The following is an 18,878-nucleotide window of genomic DNA, read 5'->3' as shown; positions in this document are numbered from 1 at the left end:
GTTTGCATATTATTTTAATATAGTAAGGAATGTTTGCCAAATAATTTCAATTATGTCCTTTGCTTGCATTTCTGCTGTTGCAGTTAGTGAATTTTCTGTTATATATGATGGATAAGTTCTGTCCTCAGGTAGGGGAGACTGCACTGTCCATTTTACACACCATGGTCTCTGCCCACTCTGACCTGGATGATGCTGGAGAGATTGTGACTCCAACTCCTCGAGTGAAAAGGATTTTGTCAAGCCCTCGTTGTCTTCCACATATTGCACAGGTATAAGGTCGATCTATGGTCAGTGGGTTGGTTTGGGGGGAAGTGGGAGAATGTGGTTGCATGTGTGCTTTTGATTTTAATTTTTCTCCACCTCATTGCAGTGACACATATTTTAGTGTTTATTTTTGTATTTATTTTGTGGCATTGGTTAGGTGGATTTAGTTACTTTATTTTGTGCAAAATTATATAAGTGAAATGAAGTAATCCACAACAGGAAAGAGCACAAATGCCACTTATGGGCAAGAATACAAGTACAACAATGCACTCACAAAGGCACAAGTGCACACACTCACAATGTAAAAATAACAATTTTTATTAGCTTGAAATGCATCAAGAGGAATGCATAAAAACGAGAATGGGAAGATCCCATTTTATATACAATAGGAGCCAAAGACTAGTCTAACGACTCCAAGTGTAATGACCCCAACTCATACCCCTTGAAAATATGCGGATTTTTTTTAGACAAGTACGAAAACAATCGCAGAGACCCGGGGTCCTTACAGTTCCAATTTCAGCTGGATAACCACACACCACAATAGAGCTTACACTTATCATCACAACCCATAGCAACACATTATTTATTAATCATAAAAGAAAGAACATCTAATAATAATTGCAAAAGACATATCAAAGTTATTTTAAATGACATAAAAGTAAATAAGAAAAAACTGAGCCACACTGTCCCTCTATGTACCGTTCAACAAGAAGGTGACACTTGTAACTCTCTCAGAAGTCAGTCGCTTCACTGATCATCTGCGACTACGAAAAACCATAGAAGTAGGGGGTCAAAATCCAATCTTGAACACATGTACTTCTAATGAAACAAGTGACATAAAAGAATACATATACGATTTCATGCAAACATTTAGAGGAAAGCAATTATGCCAACTTCATAATTTCAATTAAGCAATCATGCAACAGATAATAATTTCTAAGCATGAAAAATCATTGAGCAATAGTATGAATCACAATTTAAATAAGCAAGACATGAGAGATTAAACATCATGTATCCACCAACATGTAACAATTAAGGGAACAGATAACATATGCATGTTCTAATGCAGAGCAGACATATACATGATTTATGTGCAATGCATGAACACTTTATTATCTTTCATTAAAGTTTTCCTTTCCATATGCATGCCCTATTAAATGCATACAATTTAAGTTCCTCTTTTTAATTACCGTTGCCCGCAGATACACCAAACGGGTAAAATCCCCGAGCTCAAGTTAGGTTCTCAGGATAGCTTAACATACAATTTGTATTTTATTATTGTATTTCAAACTTAGCCCTCGACCGATGTCAGGAAAACAACACCATCCATTGAAACATTAGACCTCCACATCTAATGTCGAGGTCACAAGGGACACCCCACGCCCACAAGTGTCACTTTCTTGGTACCAAAACAACAGTTGTATCAAAACACCACTCCCAGGAAAAGTGACAGATTCTCCCTAAAACCATAGCTAATAGAAGGAACCTCATTATCAGGTTCAGGAGACAAAATAAAGCATACAAAGTTTTTGTATCCTCACAGTCTCCCCAAGACTAGACCTCTAAGATTCTCATTCTCCAGATAGAAGATCCCAAAATATATATTACACTGTTCTTATTCATTATCTTTTTATTAAAAGCCAATTATTGAGTTTTGCAATTCAGCATGCAAAAACAAGGCAAAAACTCGCATCCACCTCTGCGAGAACCATCACGAGACTCCTGCCCGTAGAAACACATAGAACAATGCAATATAGTGTAATAAAATTACATTTGTAAATCAACATGCAAAATTAATAACATAGGATTGCAAATCAATATACAACCATAAGCTCGCAAATCAGCATGCGCAACTCTTCATGGTCTACCACACATGACAACAATAGAACAACGCAACTAAAACCATAATATAAATGTGATTTTTGCGATGCATTTAAACAATTAAAGAAAGAGCAACCAAAGCTCAAGGCTCTCCAAGCCCGTGATAATTCATTTAGACCATCGATGCATCATACGCAAAAACCATAACTTGCAATATATGCAATGATGTCAATATGCTTCCAAATGCATATTTATATGTATCAATTTAACCATGTGCATTATATGTCACATTCATATGCATGTGTTCACCATTCATGTGCATGTGCCTTTACGAAATCATTCCACGTACATGCATTCACTCATGAATCATCTCAATTAGGACAAGTGAACAACTCATGCATTTATGTACACACATCAATTCATGTATGTGCATGCATTTGAAACAATTTCACATAGTATGATGCCTAAGCATACCACATCAAGTCAAAGCATATAAATAATTCCAAATCTTGATATGTCTCGAGAACCAAAATACATGTACACACCTTTTGAAAATTTAGATGCAAATTTAGAAATGCAAACATGTATAATGTGCATGCCACAAAAATATTCATAAGCATGTCTTTGTTCAATTCAGATGTATACTCAAGTCAAATGCATACTTTTATTCATGAACCAGTTCACCTTAAAATATGTGAACACGCACGCCATGAGGTACATGCCAAAATACATCAATTCCATGTATGCACAAGCATATCCAAGCAACATTGCACTAATGTCTTAATTAAGCATAACATGTTGATTCTAAGCACAAGAGAAATATCATTTTTCCTTGATTCACCTCTGCCAAAACATGCATGCAAGTATATAATCATGTGAGTGCAACAACAATAAACTTTCATGATCCATGTTTTGAATACACGCACATGTCCATACATTCCCATGCGTAGAAAGAAAGAATAAACCTTTAACACATGTACATCAGGGAATAACATGAACGCTTTCTATATGAGAATTCACATATACCCATATGCAATTTGCTGAGTCAATGAACTTGAAAACAATTTTGCAAACCTAATCACCACCTAAGCATTGATCTTAGCTATGCCAGAAAATCAATTTTTTAAGCATCAATCAAGCCATTCACACTACATCCAGCGAGAACCCAATCAAAGAACAGAAACACAGATTAAAGTAGCATGAATCTTGATCATAACCCAATATGAATCCGTTTTTGTATAAACAATCCGTACGCAGAATTTTTATGTGTAAAGAACCGAAAACACCCATATAATAGAGGATCTATGAATCCTTATCCATGTAATCTAGACTGAACACGTAGAATCACTCTTCAACCATCGATTTACACTAAATATTGCATGAAAATAGAATCAATATTCGATTTCTCACTTGAATCAAAAGAAAGAACCCGTACCTTTAAACCGATGCTTTGGAGGAAAACTCAGAAATGGCGATGGCGAGGAACGACTCAATCGGCGGCGGCGCAAATGTTTGTCGAATATAGGGAGAAAAATCACCGCAGTAAAAAGTCTAAAAGAATGAAGAAAGGAGAACAAGGAGGCTGCGTGTGCGGGTTAGGCCACCCGGCGAGTCCGGACCAGATATCCAACCCCATCGTTTTTTTTTGAACTTGCAACGCCCCAATACACGATGACGAGCACCCACTGCTCCTACCCACCAAATGCTCTGTGAACATGTGCTATAAACAATTTATTAATGAATTGACCAAATCGTGAACCCTAGGGTACAAGGACCCACCTAAGACCAGAGATCTCATGAGAATCTCATGCAACAAAGTCAGAATAGCAGGAGTTTATCCGCACCGAACTCAACTTCAAAACTATTTCCTAGGAATAGGACGCCGAGCTATTGAATAGCCTAACAACTCCATTTTCTCAGAACTTACGTTAAAGAATTCCTCATTCTCAAACCTTAATTGCACCACAAAAATGAACAGGATGAAGGAACACTAGAGAAGGAACCACATAACATCATTGTTACACACTCACACACACACACACACACACACACACACACACAACGCAGTCATTCTCCATGAGTCCGGCAATTTCTCTTCCTACAAAGTTTCAAGAAAATAAAACAAAAAGTAAAAACATACAAGAAAATCTGCTTTGCATTGCCAAATCCTAGATGAACCCTCAAACTGTTGATTGAATGAATGACGACAATGCATATTAGGAACTAAACTACTTCCATTTCTATACAGTCAGGACTTCCATCATCAAACCAAAGAACAACGACAATTAAAAGAAGAACAAGTCGGCAACAAACCAATCCTCAAGAAACCCTAACCGCTAGGCGCGTCGGAGAGAAGCACTTGTAGAGAAAGAGAGAGAGAGAGAGGCAGAGAGAAGAAAGAAAAGAGCGGGGAGGGGGAAAATGATGCTGCAGGGGGCCGTCAGCTCCCTGCCGGCCTCCCGACAAAAACAATACCTAGGGGGAGAGTTGTTGTAGGGGGCATCGACTCCCTGTCGATCTCCTTGCGACCTCAGAGAGGCAAATGGGAAAGAGGGAAGATAAAACAGAGGGGGAGAGAGAACAGAGAGACAAATGCTTACCTGGAGGCGACGTTGTCGACCGACGTTGTCGGCTACTGCAAGCAGGGAGACGAACGAGAGAGAGGGGGAGAGAAGATGCTCGTGAGGGCCTCCTCTCCCTTTGCGTTGCTTAAAAGGATAGAACAGGGGGGAAAAGTGGCCCCGACGGTTACGGAAGGCCACTTCATGCGAGGCGGCTCCGCAAAAACCCTCCCCTTCGTCGAGCTGTTACCTGCGTTAGGGTTCTGAGAGAACCCTAACGCTCTTCCTCATCGGGGCGGCCCTGTAGCGCCCCTACATTTTATTTCATTTACCTTATAGGGTGCTGGCCGGGTCTGGTTCCGAGATGGATATCCGGGATCCGGACACGGTCTGGATTCCGGATCTGCGATGTTTTTGCGGAATGGATCTGTAAGTCGGATTCATATGGATCCAACCATGGGACCTCACATAGTTTATTCCATGATTTCCCCTTTTTTGGGTCTTGGATCCGAGATTTGGATCCCAAGCCCACTTATGCTTTATTTTAAATACCTCTTAATAATAAGAGAGAAAAAAATGAGGTTATTACACTAACCGCTTGCCCCACCTAGCTATTTGAAATACAATAAATAACGGCTGGCCGTTAGACTAGTCTAACGGCTTGACCAACCCAGCTATTTGAAATACAATAACTAAAAAACAAATAAAAGAAAAAACAAAAATACATCTAGCCCTAAATACATTATACTATAGACATATGCATATACATATATAATATACATATAGCATGTGTATACATAGAGAATATATATATACTATGTTATATATCATAGTCACTTATATCGGCGATATTTCGAAAATATCGTGATATGATGGAAAAACGATATTAAAGGTAAAATGTTGCGATATTTTCAAAATATCGGAAATTTATATATATCGTGATATTATCATGCTAATATCATGATATAATTTTTCTTCTTTCTTGTACATATTTTATTTATGTACTTTTTTGTCTAAACATGATTTTTTTTACTTATTTTTGTTATTTTTTATTTTTTAGGTCGCAAGATTTTTCTGATATTTTCCCGAGATTTATCACCAAACTGATAATATCGCAAGAAATAGCCTCGCCAAGATATAGCCGATACTGATATTTGTAACTATGATATATATACAATATTTAACACTCCCTTGCCAACTTACAGTGTCACTACCAAAAGTCTGTTAAGGAGGAAATAGAATCTATGAGAAGGAAGAGCCTTGGTGAAGAAATCTGCCAATTGATGCTTCAAATTCATGTAGGATAGATATATGGTCTTCTTCACGAACATAATAACAATATGCTTCTATGTGCTTTGCTCTCTCATTAAATGTATGATTGCCCACTATATAAATCCCACTGTTGTTGTCACAACATAACTTGGATGGCTATATGAAACGAACTGTCATGTCCTCTAACAATCGTCTTAGCCACATGAGCTCCGAAGTGATAGTTGTCATAATTCAATACTCTGCTTTGGTTGACGATAGGGACACTTTTGCTTTTTGTAATTCCATAAAAATTAAGGAATCACCTACAAACATAAAAAAGCTAGTGGTTGAGAGATGATTGTTTCCCCAATCACAATCAGTATGTGTTATTAAATTCAATGGAGATGTAGATGATAAAAAGAGTCATTTGTTGATAGAATTTTTATGTATCTCACTATACGCAACATTGCATCCATATGAACAAAGGTAGGTGAATGTAATATTAACTTGCATGAACCAAGGTTGCTAGACTAGGAAGCGGAAAATGATATGTGAAGCGGAAGCGAGAAGCAATGCATTTTAAAATGTGGGAAACGTGAAACAAGAAATTTTAAAAAAAAGCCATATGAGAATTGAATGAGAATTGAAATGGAATGCAAATAAAAACTAAAATAAAAGTGACTATTCTTAAATTTCATGTTTTTTTAGTGTAAGAATTAAATTTTTAACAATTTTTTTTCCCAATTTAGGGAAAGTACGTGTAAGTGATTGTGAAGTGTGAAAGGAAACACATGAAAGGAAACACATAAAAAACATGAAAAGTAGAATGAGAAAACATATAAGAATAGATGAAGCATGTGGAAAGCATAGGAGAAGCGTGGGAGAATCGAGATTCCCATCAAGTTTTGGAAGCGAGGAGTATCACACTTTTGAAGCGAGTTTTCGAAAAGTGGGCTTCCCATCCATCTAAGATGCCTCCGGTAACTCTGGTATGAACAACATCAGCAACATCTGGCCTGGTGATCGATAGTTATATGGGAGATCCAACCAACTGTCAATAAGGTGTGAGATTTTCCTATTTTTTTCCACCATCAGTTCTCATCTTCATATTTATCATTTTTGGAGTTTTCACAAATTTGTCATCATTGATTCCATGCGTCGCTTTAATATCTACAACAAACTTGGCATTTCAAATTTCTTTTTAGGAATCATCTTAACATCATCTACTCCTTTCTTGTCTTCCTCAGTGATTATGATGTCATCCACGTACACTCGAAGAATGACATTTCCTTTATTAGAATTATTAATGTTGAGAATAGGTGGTTTTTAGGTTAAGTTGTTCTTTATTAGAGGTTTTCTGAAATACTTTTTTCATAAGGTCTTAGATGTAATTTCTGTGTTTTGCCTCTCTCTATTTAATATAGAGAGAAGCCCTAATGATATATTAAGTTTTCTGTTTTCATGTTCAACCGTCTCTCTCTCTCTCTCAGGTTCGGTTCATCTTCTACATGGTATCAGAGCCTCAACCGATCGTGGGAACGTGATCGACTGTGACGTGGGAGCGTGATCGAGATATCGACTGTGACGTGGGAGCGTGATCGTGCTCTACCAGAACTCAGTCGATTCATGGAGGCTCTCATGATCGTGATCAAACTTCGATCACGCTGAGTAATGTTCTAATCAGGTCAGCACTTTAAATATTTTTTTTGGGCATTCTGCTGGTCGTGGATGCCTGCTGTGGGTGTCGTATCTCCTCGTGCTCGTCGTGGATGCCTGCTGTGGGTGTCGTATCTCCTCGTCTTTCTTTTTGTTTTCTCTCCTTGTGACTACCTACGTTGTTGGGAGTTTGCTGCAACCTGGTGGTGCCGAGTCTTGTTGCTGCTATGACGAGTTGTGTTTTGGTTCATAAAGTGTCGAAGGATATTCTTGATGGGTGGAAATAACAGAATTTTTTTTCTGTTGTCGTGAGTGTTGAATTCTCGTCGAGGTGTGTTCCTGCTGTTTGGGAGCAACAATTTTTTTTTTGTGTGGCCGTAAGTGTTGAGTTCTTGCAGAAGCTGATTTTGTGTGATATTTACTGGATGTCATGTCGTATATGTTGGAGAACAACAGGTTTAGTTAACATTGTGTCTTGCGACTGCATTCTATCATGTGTGATGATGTGTTTGGGTGCAGCAAGGATCGGGATTTCTGTGGTAACTACAGCAACTGAAATTATTTTTTTTTCTAACTCCCTGTTGTGTCGAGTGTTGGTTTTAAGGAAGCACGGAAGCTGAAGTTACTCTTCTGTCATGGAAAATAGCAGATGTGATTTCCTGCTGGATTGAACTTTATTTTGTGGAACAACAGGAGTGGTTTCCTGCTGAGTTGAAGGATTTTTTTTTTCTTGAACACTTGTTGTTCAAGTGAGTTTTTTTTTTGGTATGGCTGAAACGTCGAAAGGTGATTCCAAAATGGAACATATTGGGGAGTATAAGGCGTTTGCCAACCCCTTCTCGTATGGCTCTTCTGTTAGGTTGAATGAAACCAACTATGCCAGGTGGTCCAGAACTTTTATGATGTCGGTATCTGGACATCGTCAAAAACATATTTTGTTGGAAGGCGAACCCATTGAGAAATTGGGAAAATATGTTACTTGGGATGAAGATAATGACATAGTTATGTCATGGATCATGAACAGTGTCGAACCCCATATTGCAGATAGATTGATCTACTATAATACAACCAAACTAATGTGAGACAATCTTCGTGATACATACTCACAAGAAACGAATGTGAGTCGTGTCCTACAAGTCGAACAGGAAATATATAACTTGCAACAGGGAGATCAGACCTTGGCCCAGTACTATGCCTCTGTCAAAGCTGCGTTTGAAAGACTTAATGCTCACCGGCCTCTGTGTTGCTTGAAGCAAAAGGATCATCAAGAACAAACCATGGTTGCTCGTTTTCTTATAGGTCTCTCTTCAGATTTTTCTGTTGCAAAAGTTCAAATGTTGACTGGTTCAGATGTTCCCACTCTTGCTGACGCTTACAATCGTCTGAGTAGACTTGCGATATCTCTGCCACAATCTCAGCCTGTGACTCAGACATCTGCTCATGTTGCCCCATCTAGTTATGGCCGTGGAAATATTCAGAATATCAGAGGATAAGGACGTGGACGTGGTATGGGAGGCAGATGAAAGCTTCAATGTACATTCTGTGGAAAATCTGGACATTTAGAAGATCGTTGTTGGGATAAGCATGGTCGGCCAATCTCTTCTGCATCAAAGTCATAATCCTAAAGCTCATGTTACTACTATTGAGGCAACTAATGCACAAGAGAATATCACTGCAAATGAAAGTAGTATCACCCTTAGTCGTGCGGAATATGATGAGTTGATTGCTCTCCGACCTTTGAGTTCCATTTCTCCTGTAGCTGGTATTGCCTATTCAACCGGGAATCATCTCCATCCGAATGATAGTAAGTGGGTTATTGACTCTGGTGCATCCAGACATTTGTGTGGAAATTCTCGTGTTTTTTCAGATCTAAAGGTCATTAAGGCTCAACTTGGAGTCTCATTAGCCGATGGGAGCTCCTCCCCGGTTGTTGGTCAGGGAAATATTTCTATATCCTCCTCATTACAGTTGAAAAATGCTCTTCATGCTCCAAACTTTCCTCAAAGTTTACTTTCTGTTAGTTGCCTTATAAAAGAACAAAATTGTAGAGTAATATTTGATCCAATGGGTTGTCATTTTCAGGATTTGCTGACGGGGAAGAAGATTGGTGGAGGCTATGAAGAAAATGGAATTTACTACCTACATCATCCAATGGGTTCTGTTCATGCTGCAGTGGACCATTCATTCAGCCCTGTTCAGTGGCATCGTCGTCTTTGTCATCCTTCATTGTCAAAGCTTCGGTCGGTCTTTCCTCAGATTCCTTCCACCACATCATTTCAGTGTGAAGCATGTCAGTTGGGCAAGCATCATCGAAGTTCGTTCCCTTTGAGTCAGAGTCAGTCTAGTAATAAAGTTTTTGAACTTCTTCATGCGTATGGGGTCCTAGTAAGATTCCTACTAGGACTCAGTGTCGGTATTATCTTGTTATTGTTGATGATTTCTCTAAGTTATCATGGGTATTTTTAATAAAAGAACGATCTGAAGTTTCAAGTCTTATCAAATCCCTAATTCTTGAAATAAAAACTCAGTTTGAATCTATTGTCAGGATTGTTCGCACTGATAATGCTCTTGAGTTTAAATCAAAAGATCTGTTACAATTCTACCAAGATCATGGCATCCAACCCCAAACTTCCTGTGCCTATTCATCTCAACAAAATGGGGTGGCTGAGCGAAAACATCGGCACCTCCTTGATGTTGCAAGGACCATTATGATTCAATCCAATGTTCCTGCGTCATACTGGGGTGATGCGATTACCACTGCTTGCTATCTGATCAACCGCATGCCTTCGTCTTCTGTGGGTGATCAAATTCCATTACATATCCTAAAACCTAATGCCCCACTTTTTTCTTTCTCACCAAAAATATTTGGATGTGTCTGTTTTGTTCATAAACTCGGCCCTGACCGTGATAAATTAGCAGCTCAATCTACAAAATGCATATTTATTGGATATCCGAAAAATCAGAAGGGCTATCGATGTTATGATCCTATTTCTTGCCGAGAGTATGTCAGTGCGGACGTATCTTTCCTGGAATCCTCTCCATATTACTCTAGTTCCGGTTCTCCGCTGCAGGTTGATCCAGCTGAGTCTTTTCCATTACCTATACCTCCTTTTCCTTTGGAATATGTGCCCTCCTTACCGAACCAAACTTCATCCTCTTCCAGATTTAATAATCCTCCATTGGTATATGTGCGTAGAGCTCCACTTCCGCAAGAGCCTTCATCTGCTTCTTCTCCTGAGGTAAGTTCTACTGACAATAGTGTTCTTCAGGATGATGATAAAAGGCCTATTGCTCTACGAAAAGGGACAAGACAATGCACCTTATATCCCATAGCTCATTTTGTCTCCCATGCCAGAATTGGACATAAGATGAAGTCTTTTATTTCAGCCTTGTCTGCTGAAACCATTCCTCTGAACTATCAGCAGGCAGCACTTGATAATCGCTGGAAGATGGCTATGCAAGAAGAAATGACAGCTTTGGTATCTCAGCATACCTGGGATCTAGTTGATTCCCCAGCAGATGCTGACATTGTTGGTTGTAAATGGGTATATACAATAAAGTACAAATCTGATGGTTCTATTGAAAGGTACAAGGCCAGATTAGTCGCGAAAGGATATACCCAGACATATGGAATTGACTTCTTTGAAACGTTTTCTCCTGTTGCACGGATGGGTACCATCCGTCTTGTTCTCTCAGTAGCTGTTCAGCATGGCTGGAACTTGTGTCAATTAGATGTGAAAAATGCATTTCTTTATGGGGATCTCTCTGAGACCGTTTACATGCAACAACCTCCAGGTTTTGAGGTTGAGGGGGAGTGTCATAAGGTGTGCAGATTGAGAAAGGCGATTTATGGCTTGAAACAAAGTCCTCGTGCATGGTTTCAAAAGTTGTTTGAAGTGATGTCAAGCTTTGGTTTTAACAGATCAGCAGCAGATCATACTCTTTTTATAAAGAAAACTAGCTCTGGCATAGTTGTTATGGTAGTATATGTGGATGACATCATTTTTACAGGAGATGATGTGAAAGCTATTGAAGCCACAAAAGCTCATATTCACAAACACTTTGTTACAAAAGACCTTGGTTGACTCAGGTATTTTCTAGGTATAGAAGTTGCTAGAAGCCGTGAAGGGATGGTTCTGTCTCAACGGAAGTATGTTCTTGACTTATTAAAGGAAACAGGCATGTTGGAAGCTAAACCAGCAAATATTCCCATGGACCATAAAGTTCAGTTGGTTGAAGAAGGGTCAAAACCTGTTGATAGCAAACGCTATCGCTCCCTAGTAGGGAAGTTACTATATGTAACTGTGACCAGACCAGATATTGCTTTAGCAGTAAGCAAAGTTAGCCAGTTTATGGACAAACCAACTGAGGTACACTGGAATGCAGCCATAATGATTCTCAGATATCTAAAATCTTCTCCTGGAAAGGGGTTATTGTTCAGGAAAGGTGGAACTCTGGAGATAGTGGCCTATTCTGATACTGACTATGCAAGATCTGTAGTGGATAGAAAATCTACCACAGGATTCTGTGTGTTTCTGGGAGACAACTTGATTTCATGGAGAAGTAAGAAACAAAATGTGGTTTCCAGGTCGAGTGCAGAATCAGAATATCGGGCTATGGCCCAAACAACTGCTGAATTGATATGGGTTCGCACTGTTCTTAATGATCTCCAGGTGAAGGTTTCCTCTCCAATGACCATGATGTGTGATAACAAAGCGGCAACATATATAGCAAACAATCCTGTCTTTCATGAGAGAACAAAGCACATTGAGGTTGATTGTCACTATGTAAGAGATATGATTCAAACTGGTCATATCACTACAAAATACCTAAAGTCTGAAGACCAAGTTGCAGATATGTTTACAAAGCCTCTTGCTAGGCCTAATTTCTCCAGATGCTGTGACAAGCTGAGCATGATAGATATCTATGCTCCAGCTTGAGGGGGAGTGTTGAGAATAGGTGGTTTTTAGGTTAAGTTGTTCTTTATTAGAGGTTTTCTGAAATACTTTTTTCATAAGGTCTTAGATGTAATTTCTGTGTTTTGCCTCTCTCTATTTAATATAGAAAGAAGCCCTAATGATGGATTAAGTTTTCTGTTTTCATGTTCAGCCGTCTCTCTCTCTCTCTCTCAGGTTCGGTTCATCTTCTACAATTAACAAACAAAGTTGTCACTAAAATAGGATTTAAATCCAAGCTTAATCATTAAACCACTAAATTTATCATACTAGACTTTTGGAGCTTGTTTTAAACCATATAATGCTTTATCTAAATGAAGAATGCAACCATTGAAAATATTTAAACCTAGTGGAGTCTCTATGTAAACCTTTTCATTTATATCTCTATTTAGAAATGCATTTTTAACATCCATTTGGTAAATTGACTAAATTTAATTGAGATTATGGCTATTAAGGTTCTAATGGTAGTCATACGAGCTATTAGGGAAAATGTTTTTTTATAATCTATTTCATATTCTCGAGGGTATCCTTTAGTCACTAATCTAGTTTGATATCTCTCAAATGGTTTTATCACACTTAGTTTTAACTTAATGCACCCACCTACATCCTTTAGGTTTCTTTCTTAGAGGTAAGTCTTGGATTTTCCATGGCTTGGCCTTTTCTAACTCTATCTAATTCAGTTTTCATGACGTCTATCCATTTCGGGTATTCTTTTGCTTGAAAGTATTGTTGGGCTGTATCAAAGAGTGTATCAAAGCAAAGCAAGCTTTTATTTTGGTAAAAAAAAACTCATAGGAAACAAATTTCTTACGAGGCTTGGTGTTCCTAGTAGTGCCTAACACTAGTAGACTTCCTAAGTTGATTATCCATATATTTTAATAAGGCACATAGAGGTCTCTCAGATCTACATCTAGAATATTGCAAACAAGTATCTTGAGATTCTTCAACATCAACTTCATCATTATTGACATTAAGAGAATCATTAACATTATTAATATCATTGCATTCATCAAGGTTTCTTTCCAACGAAGGTCATATTTCTAGAAACATATCTTTTTAGTTATGGGATCAATCAACGTAACCCAAAAAAGCACAAGGTATAACTTTGAGAGAGAGTATGCCATTTTTTTCATACAAAACAAGCATTTACAACCAAAAGTTACAAATTTCTGATAATTTAAAGTTATTTTGAAGAGATTTTCAATAGGTGAAATATTTTTTAGAGAAGTTAAGGACATTCTTTTAATAAGATAAACAATGGTCAATGCAACTTTGACCCAAAAGATTTTTGCAACATTTTTGAAATGAGTAATGTCCTTGTGGTTTTAATAATATGTCTATGTTTTCATTCAACAAGTCCATTTTATTAGTGCGTATATGGGCAAGTTCTTTATGTTCGAAACGCGAGGGCTAAGGTATATAAGGAGGTTTATGACAAGTTGGATACCAAAGAAGGCGAGAAGGATATTTATAGGCTTGCAAAGATAAGAGATAGGAAATCGAAGGATTTGGGTATGGTTAGATGTATCAAAGATGAAACGCAAAGGGTTTTAGTCAAAGATGAGGAGATTAAGGAGAGATGGAAAGATTATTTTGATAAGCTATTTAATGATAGTCATGCTCAAGATCTTGGAGACTTATCCATTCCTTTTCATGAGATTAATCGTGACTTCATGCGCAAGATTCAAAAGAAAGAAATTACAGAGGCTTTGAAGAAAATGAAATCAAGAAGGACAGTTGGCCCGGATGGTATACCTATCGAGGCTTGGAAATGCTTGAGAGAGAAAGGTTTAGAATGGTTGACAAATCTTTTTAACTTGATTTGGCGAACAAATAAGATGCCTAATGAGTGGAGGAAAAGTACTTTGGTGCCTTTATATAAGAATAAGGGTGATATACAAGATTGCACAAACTATCGTGGTATAAAACTCATGAGTCAGACTATGAAACTTTGGGAGAGGGTGATTGAGTCTAGGTTGACGAAGGTTGTCATGATATCGGAGAATCAATTTGGTTTTATGCATGGAAGATCAACTATGGAAGCTATACATCTTCTTAGACAACTTAGTGAAAGATATAGAGAGAGGAACAAAGATTTGCATATGGTTTTTATTGATTTAGAGAAGGCATACGATAGAGTACCTAGGGACGTTCTTTGGTGGACAATGATAAAGAAAGGTGTTTCTCTCAAGTACATTAGAATAATTAAAGATATGTATGAAGGAGTAGTAACCAATGTCCGCACTTGTGGAGGGGTGACAACCAATTTTCCAATAACGGTTGGGTTACATCAAGGATCTGCTTTAAGCCCTTTCCTATTTGCGATAGTGATGGATGAGCTTACGAGATCAATTCAAGAAAATGTACCGTGGTGTATGTTGTTTGCTGATGATATTGTTTTGATTGATGAGTCTAGAGCTGGGGTTAATGCTAAGTTAGAATTATGGAGACAGACATTGGAAGCAAGAGGTTTTAAGTTGAGTAAGAGTAAGACTGAATATATGGAATGTCGGTTTAGTAAGCAACGAAGTAGTGATGGGAGTGTAGTGAAGCTTGGTGAGCAAGAAATACCGGTGAATGATTATTTCAAATATTTGGGATCCATCATTCAAAAGTATGGAGAAATTGATGGAGATGTAAATCATAGGATAAAGGTTGGGTGGATGAAATGGAAAAGTGCAACTGGAGTGCTGTGCGATCGTAGAATGCCATTGCGATTGAAGGGAAAGTTTTATAGGACGACTATTAGACCCGCTTTACTATATGGTACGGAATGTTGGGCTGCCAAGAGACATCATATTCAAAAAATGAGTGTAGCTGAGATGCGGATGCTTAGATGGATGTGTGGAAATACTATAAAAGATAAGATTCGGAACGAGAAGATACGTAAGAAGGTAGGTGTTGCACCCATTGAGAATAAGATGCGAGAGAATCGTTTACGGTGGTTTGGACATATTCGGCGAAGGCCTAATGATGCTCCGGTTAGAAGGTTGGAGAAATGGGAAAATATATTAGTTAAAAGAGGTCGGGGTAGGCCTAGGAAGACTTGGATGGAGATGATAGGAAAGGATATGAATGCTTTGAACCTCACCGAGGACATGGCATTGGATAGAAATGATTGGAGGAAAAGGATTCATGTGGAAGACCCTAAATGAATTTCTTTTTTGGTTCATATCGCTGACCCCAATTGTTTTGGGATGAAGGCGTAGTTGTTGTTGTTGTTGTATATGGGCAAGTTCTTTAATGAACAATCCCATTCAAGTCCAAATAGCTTTTAAGCTCATGTGATAAAAATTCTCCTCCTGAATTTGAGATGAAGAAACATATATTGTTTTCAAACCTAGTCTTTAGAAGATTATGGATGGTTTTGAAACTATTTAAACTTCAAATTTATGCTTAAAAAAGTAAATCCAAGTATATCTTGTAAAATCATCCACAAAGATAACATAATAAGCATAGCCACCTTTAGATGCTATTGACACGAGATCCTAGACACTTGAATGTATCAATTCGAGAGGTTTAGTAGACATAAATGTTCTTTATGTAACGACCCCAACTAATCCTCGTTCAAATAGTGTTTTTTTTTAAACAATTGCGGAAACAAACTCAAGGATCCGTGGTCTCACAAATTTAATATACCAAACTACAAAGAGACTATGCATTGAATCAAACTTTATTAATCAATAAATAAATGTCAAATAGACTCAAAACAAAAATCGTCTATCACATAGGAGCCACTCAATCCGAGAACTCAGAACTAGTCACATAAGGCTCGTAGTCTCCAGTCAGCCAGTCAAGATATCACTGAAGCATCCGGACCTATAAAACAATTTAATGAAAACGGGTAAGAACCAAAGTTCTTTGCATGAATTCTTCTAAAACTTCAAAAAGTAAGGAAATAAAATAAACCAAATTCATGCATAAATTTAGAGGAATATCACAATAACAATTTACCAGAATCAACTTACTATTCAAGCATTTAAACAAATATCGTGCAATAATAATTATCATGCGATCATGTGAAACAGAATAAGCATGAATGCATGAACTAATGCTGAACAATAAAGATGCATGATTCAATGCATATACATGAATAACTTATTAAATTATTTATCAGAGTTGTTGCATGCATGTCCTTATTAAATGCACACAATTTTAGTTTTCACTTTTCATTAAACTTGCAGATATTCAAAATGAACACAAATTCTCGAAGTCCAAGTTAGGTTCCCTCTTGTAGTTTAACACATAATTTGTATTTTATTAGTGGGTTCTACACTTGTTCCTCGATCGATATCAGGAATCAACACCATCTATCAGAATATTAGAAATCAACATCTAATGTCGAGACATCAGGAAAATCAACATCTACTTACGCCACTTTCTTGGTATACCAATAACTACAGTTGAGTCAACAACACCACTCCCAGGAAAATGACTGAATCTCCCTAAAACCGTGGCCGAGAGGTGAACCACCATATCGGGTTCAGGGGAACCATCACACACAGAGTTTTAGTATCCTCATTGTCCAAGATTCTCACACTATCGAAGGGACATCAAGGAAGAGATTATTTACACAGTTTGGTTTCTTTTACTTCTTTAAACAATTTCAAGTACTTTACACAAGAATCATTTTGCAAATCAACATGCAAAACCACACTCAGGTCCTAGCTCGCCATATTTTGACAGTGCAATTAATTTTGAAAAACCAATAATTTTTAGAAATATATTTGCAATGCATAAACAAAATCAACAACAAGATGAGCGATACCTACTCCTGGCCTTACACCGCCCGCAATGGTTCACATCTGACCACCAAAGCATCTCAAAAGTGATTTATGCATATTTTGCAAAATTTTAATAAACATGCAACATACCTTTTTCAAAACATGTTCACAATGCACATTCAAACACACAATGAATGCACGTAAAGCCAAACACATATGCATGCGATCGGATGCTTGCAACACACATTATCATGATTAATTTCATGCATAAACACCCAAATATGCATATGATCATATATATGCAAACATTAAAATAAACTTCAAATTTCATGCATATGATATATACATTTGCAACATGGTATTCAAATGCATAAACATATATAACCAATCAAATATGTAAACAAATACATACTGAACACAGTAAACCTGTTCATATTTAACACCCAACACACTGCCAATCTAATCTGATTGCAAACACCCAACATATCGGTAGTCTGATCAGATTGCACCTGCTCAGCCTATCCGCAGTCTGATCATATTGCTCATTCTTAAACCACGTTCAATTTGATCAGATTGCACATGCACTAACAATGGCAAATTTGATCAGATTGCTCACAACACACCAATCAACAGTCTGATCAAATTGCACATGTATAGACAAACTGCCAAATCTGATCAGATTTTACAAGCATAAGACATTGGCAAATTTGATTAGAATGCACATGCACACACATATAGGCAGTCTGATCAGATTGCACATGCATACACATCGGCAGTCTGATAAGATTGCACATGTACAAACCATGGCAAATATGATCAGATTGCGCGTGCACAAATAGTGGCAAATTTGATCAGACTGCACCTCCTCAGCCTATCGGCGACTTGATCAGATTGCTTATGCTTAAACCGTATTCAATCTAATCAGATTGTACATGAACAAATAATGGCAAATCTGATAAGACTGCACAAGCACAAGATATTGACAAATCTGATTAGAATACACAGACACACACATATAGGCAATCTAATCATATTGCACATGCATACACATCAGTAGTCTAATCAGATTGCACATGTCCAAACCGTGGCAAATTTGATCAGATTGCACCTGCACAAACAGTGGCAAACCTGATCAGATTGCACATACACAAACAGTGGCAAATCTGATCAGATTGCACACACCAAGCAGAATGGCAAATCTGATCAGATTGCACACACTCATCATGGGGCAGATCTGATCAGATTGCACCTACACACAGTGGCAGATCTGATCACAACATCGAAAATAACATACAGGTAAATCTCATAACAGTCATCAAGGGTAACATATAGTCAAATCTGATAACAATCAACAAAATAACATTTGGTCAAAGTCTGATAACATAAAAAAAACATATAGTCAAATCTGATAACAATCATCAAATAACATATAGTCGAATTTAATAACAGTCATCAAAATAACATATAGTCGAATCTGATAATAGTTATCAAAATAGCATATAGTTAAATCTGATATCAGTCATAAAAAACAACATATAGTTAAATCTGATAACAGTCATTAAATTACTATATAGTCGAATCTGATAACAGTCATCAAAATAATATATAGTTAAATCTGGTAATAGCCCTAAAAACAATAAATTGTT

The 18,878-nt window shown here is 37.5% G+C and overlaps 1 protein-coding gene and 1 long non-coding RNA gene across 2 annotated transcripts in view; both read left to right on the top strand.

Moving 5' to 3' along the window:
- The window catches only part of GRV2 (DNAJ heat shock N-terminal domain-containing protein), a 247,129-nt gene that overhangs the window by 102,163 nt on the left and 126,088 nt on the right, over window positions 1-18,878 (top strand). Inside the window, exon 11 of the mRNA XM_090017668.1 lies at window positions 129-269. Coding sequence (XP_089873794.1) covers window positions 129-269 — 141 coding nt within the window. The remainder of the gene's footprint in view (window positions 1-128; window positions 270-18,878) is intronic.
- LOC149828649 (uncharacterized) lies at window positions 9,313-10,415 on the top strand. The gene is made up of 2 exons (XR_016434313.1): window positions 9,313-9,357; window positions 9,636-10,415. It is a non-coding gene; the product is annotated as an uncharacterized LOC149828649 (long non-coding RNA).

Source organism: Nuphar pumila, chromosome 9 (assembly GCF_984573655.1).
Source record: "Nuphar pumila chromosome 9, dmNupPumi1.hap1.1, whole genome shotgun sequence".
Lineage (NCBI taxonomy): Eukaryota > Viridiplantae > Streptophyta > Magnoliopsida > Nymphaeales > Nymphaeaceae > Nuphar > Nuphar pumila.
This window is presented reverse-complemented; position numbering and strand designations above follow the sequence as displayed.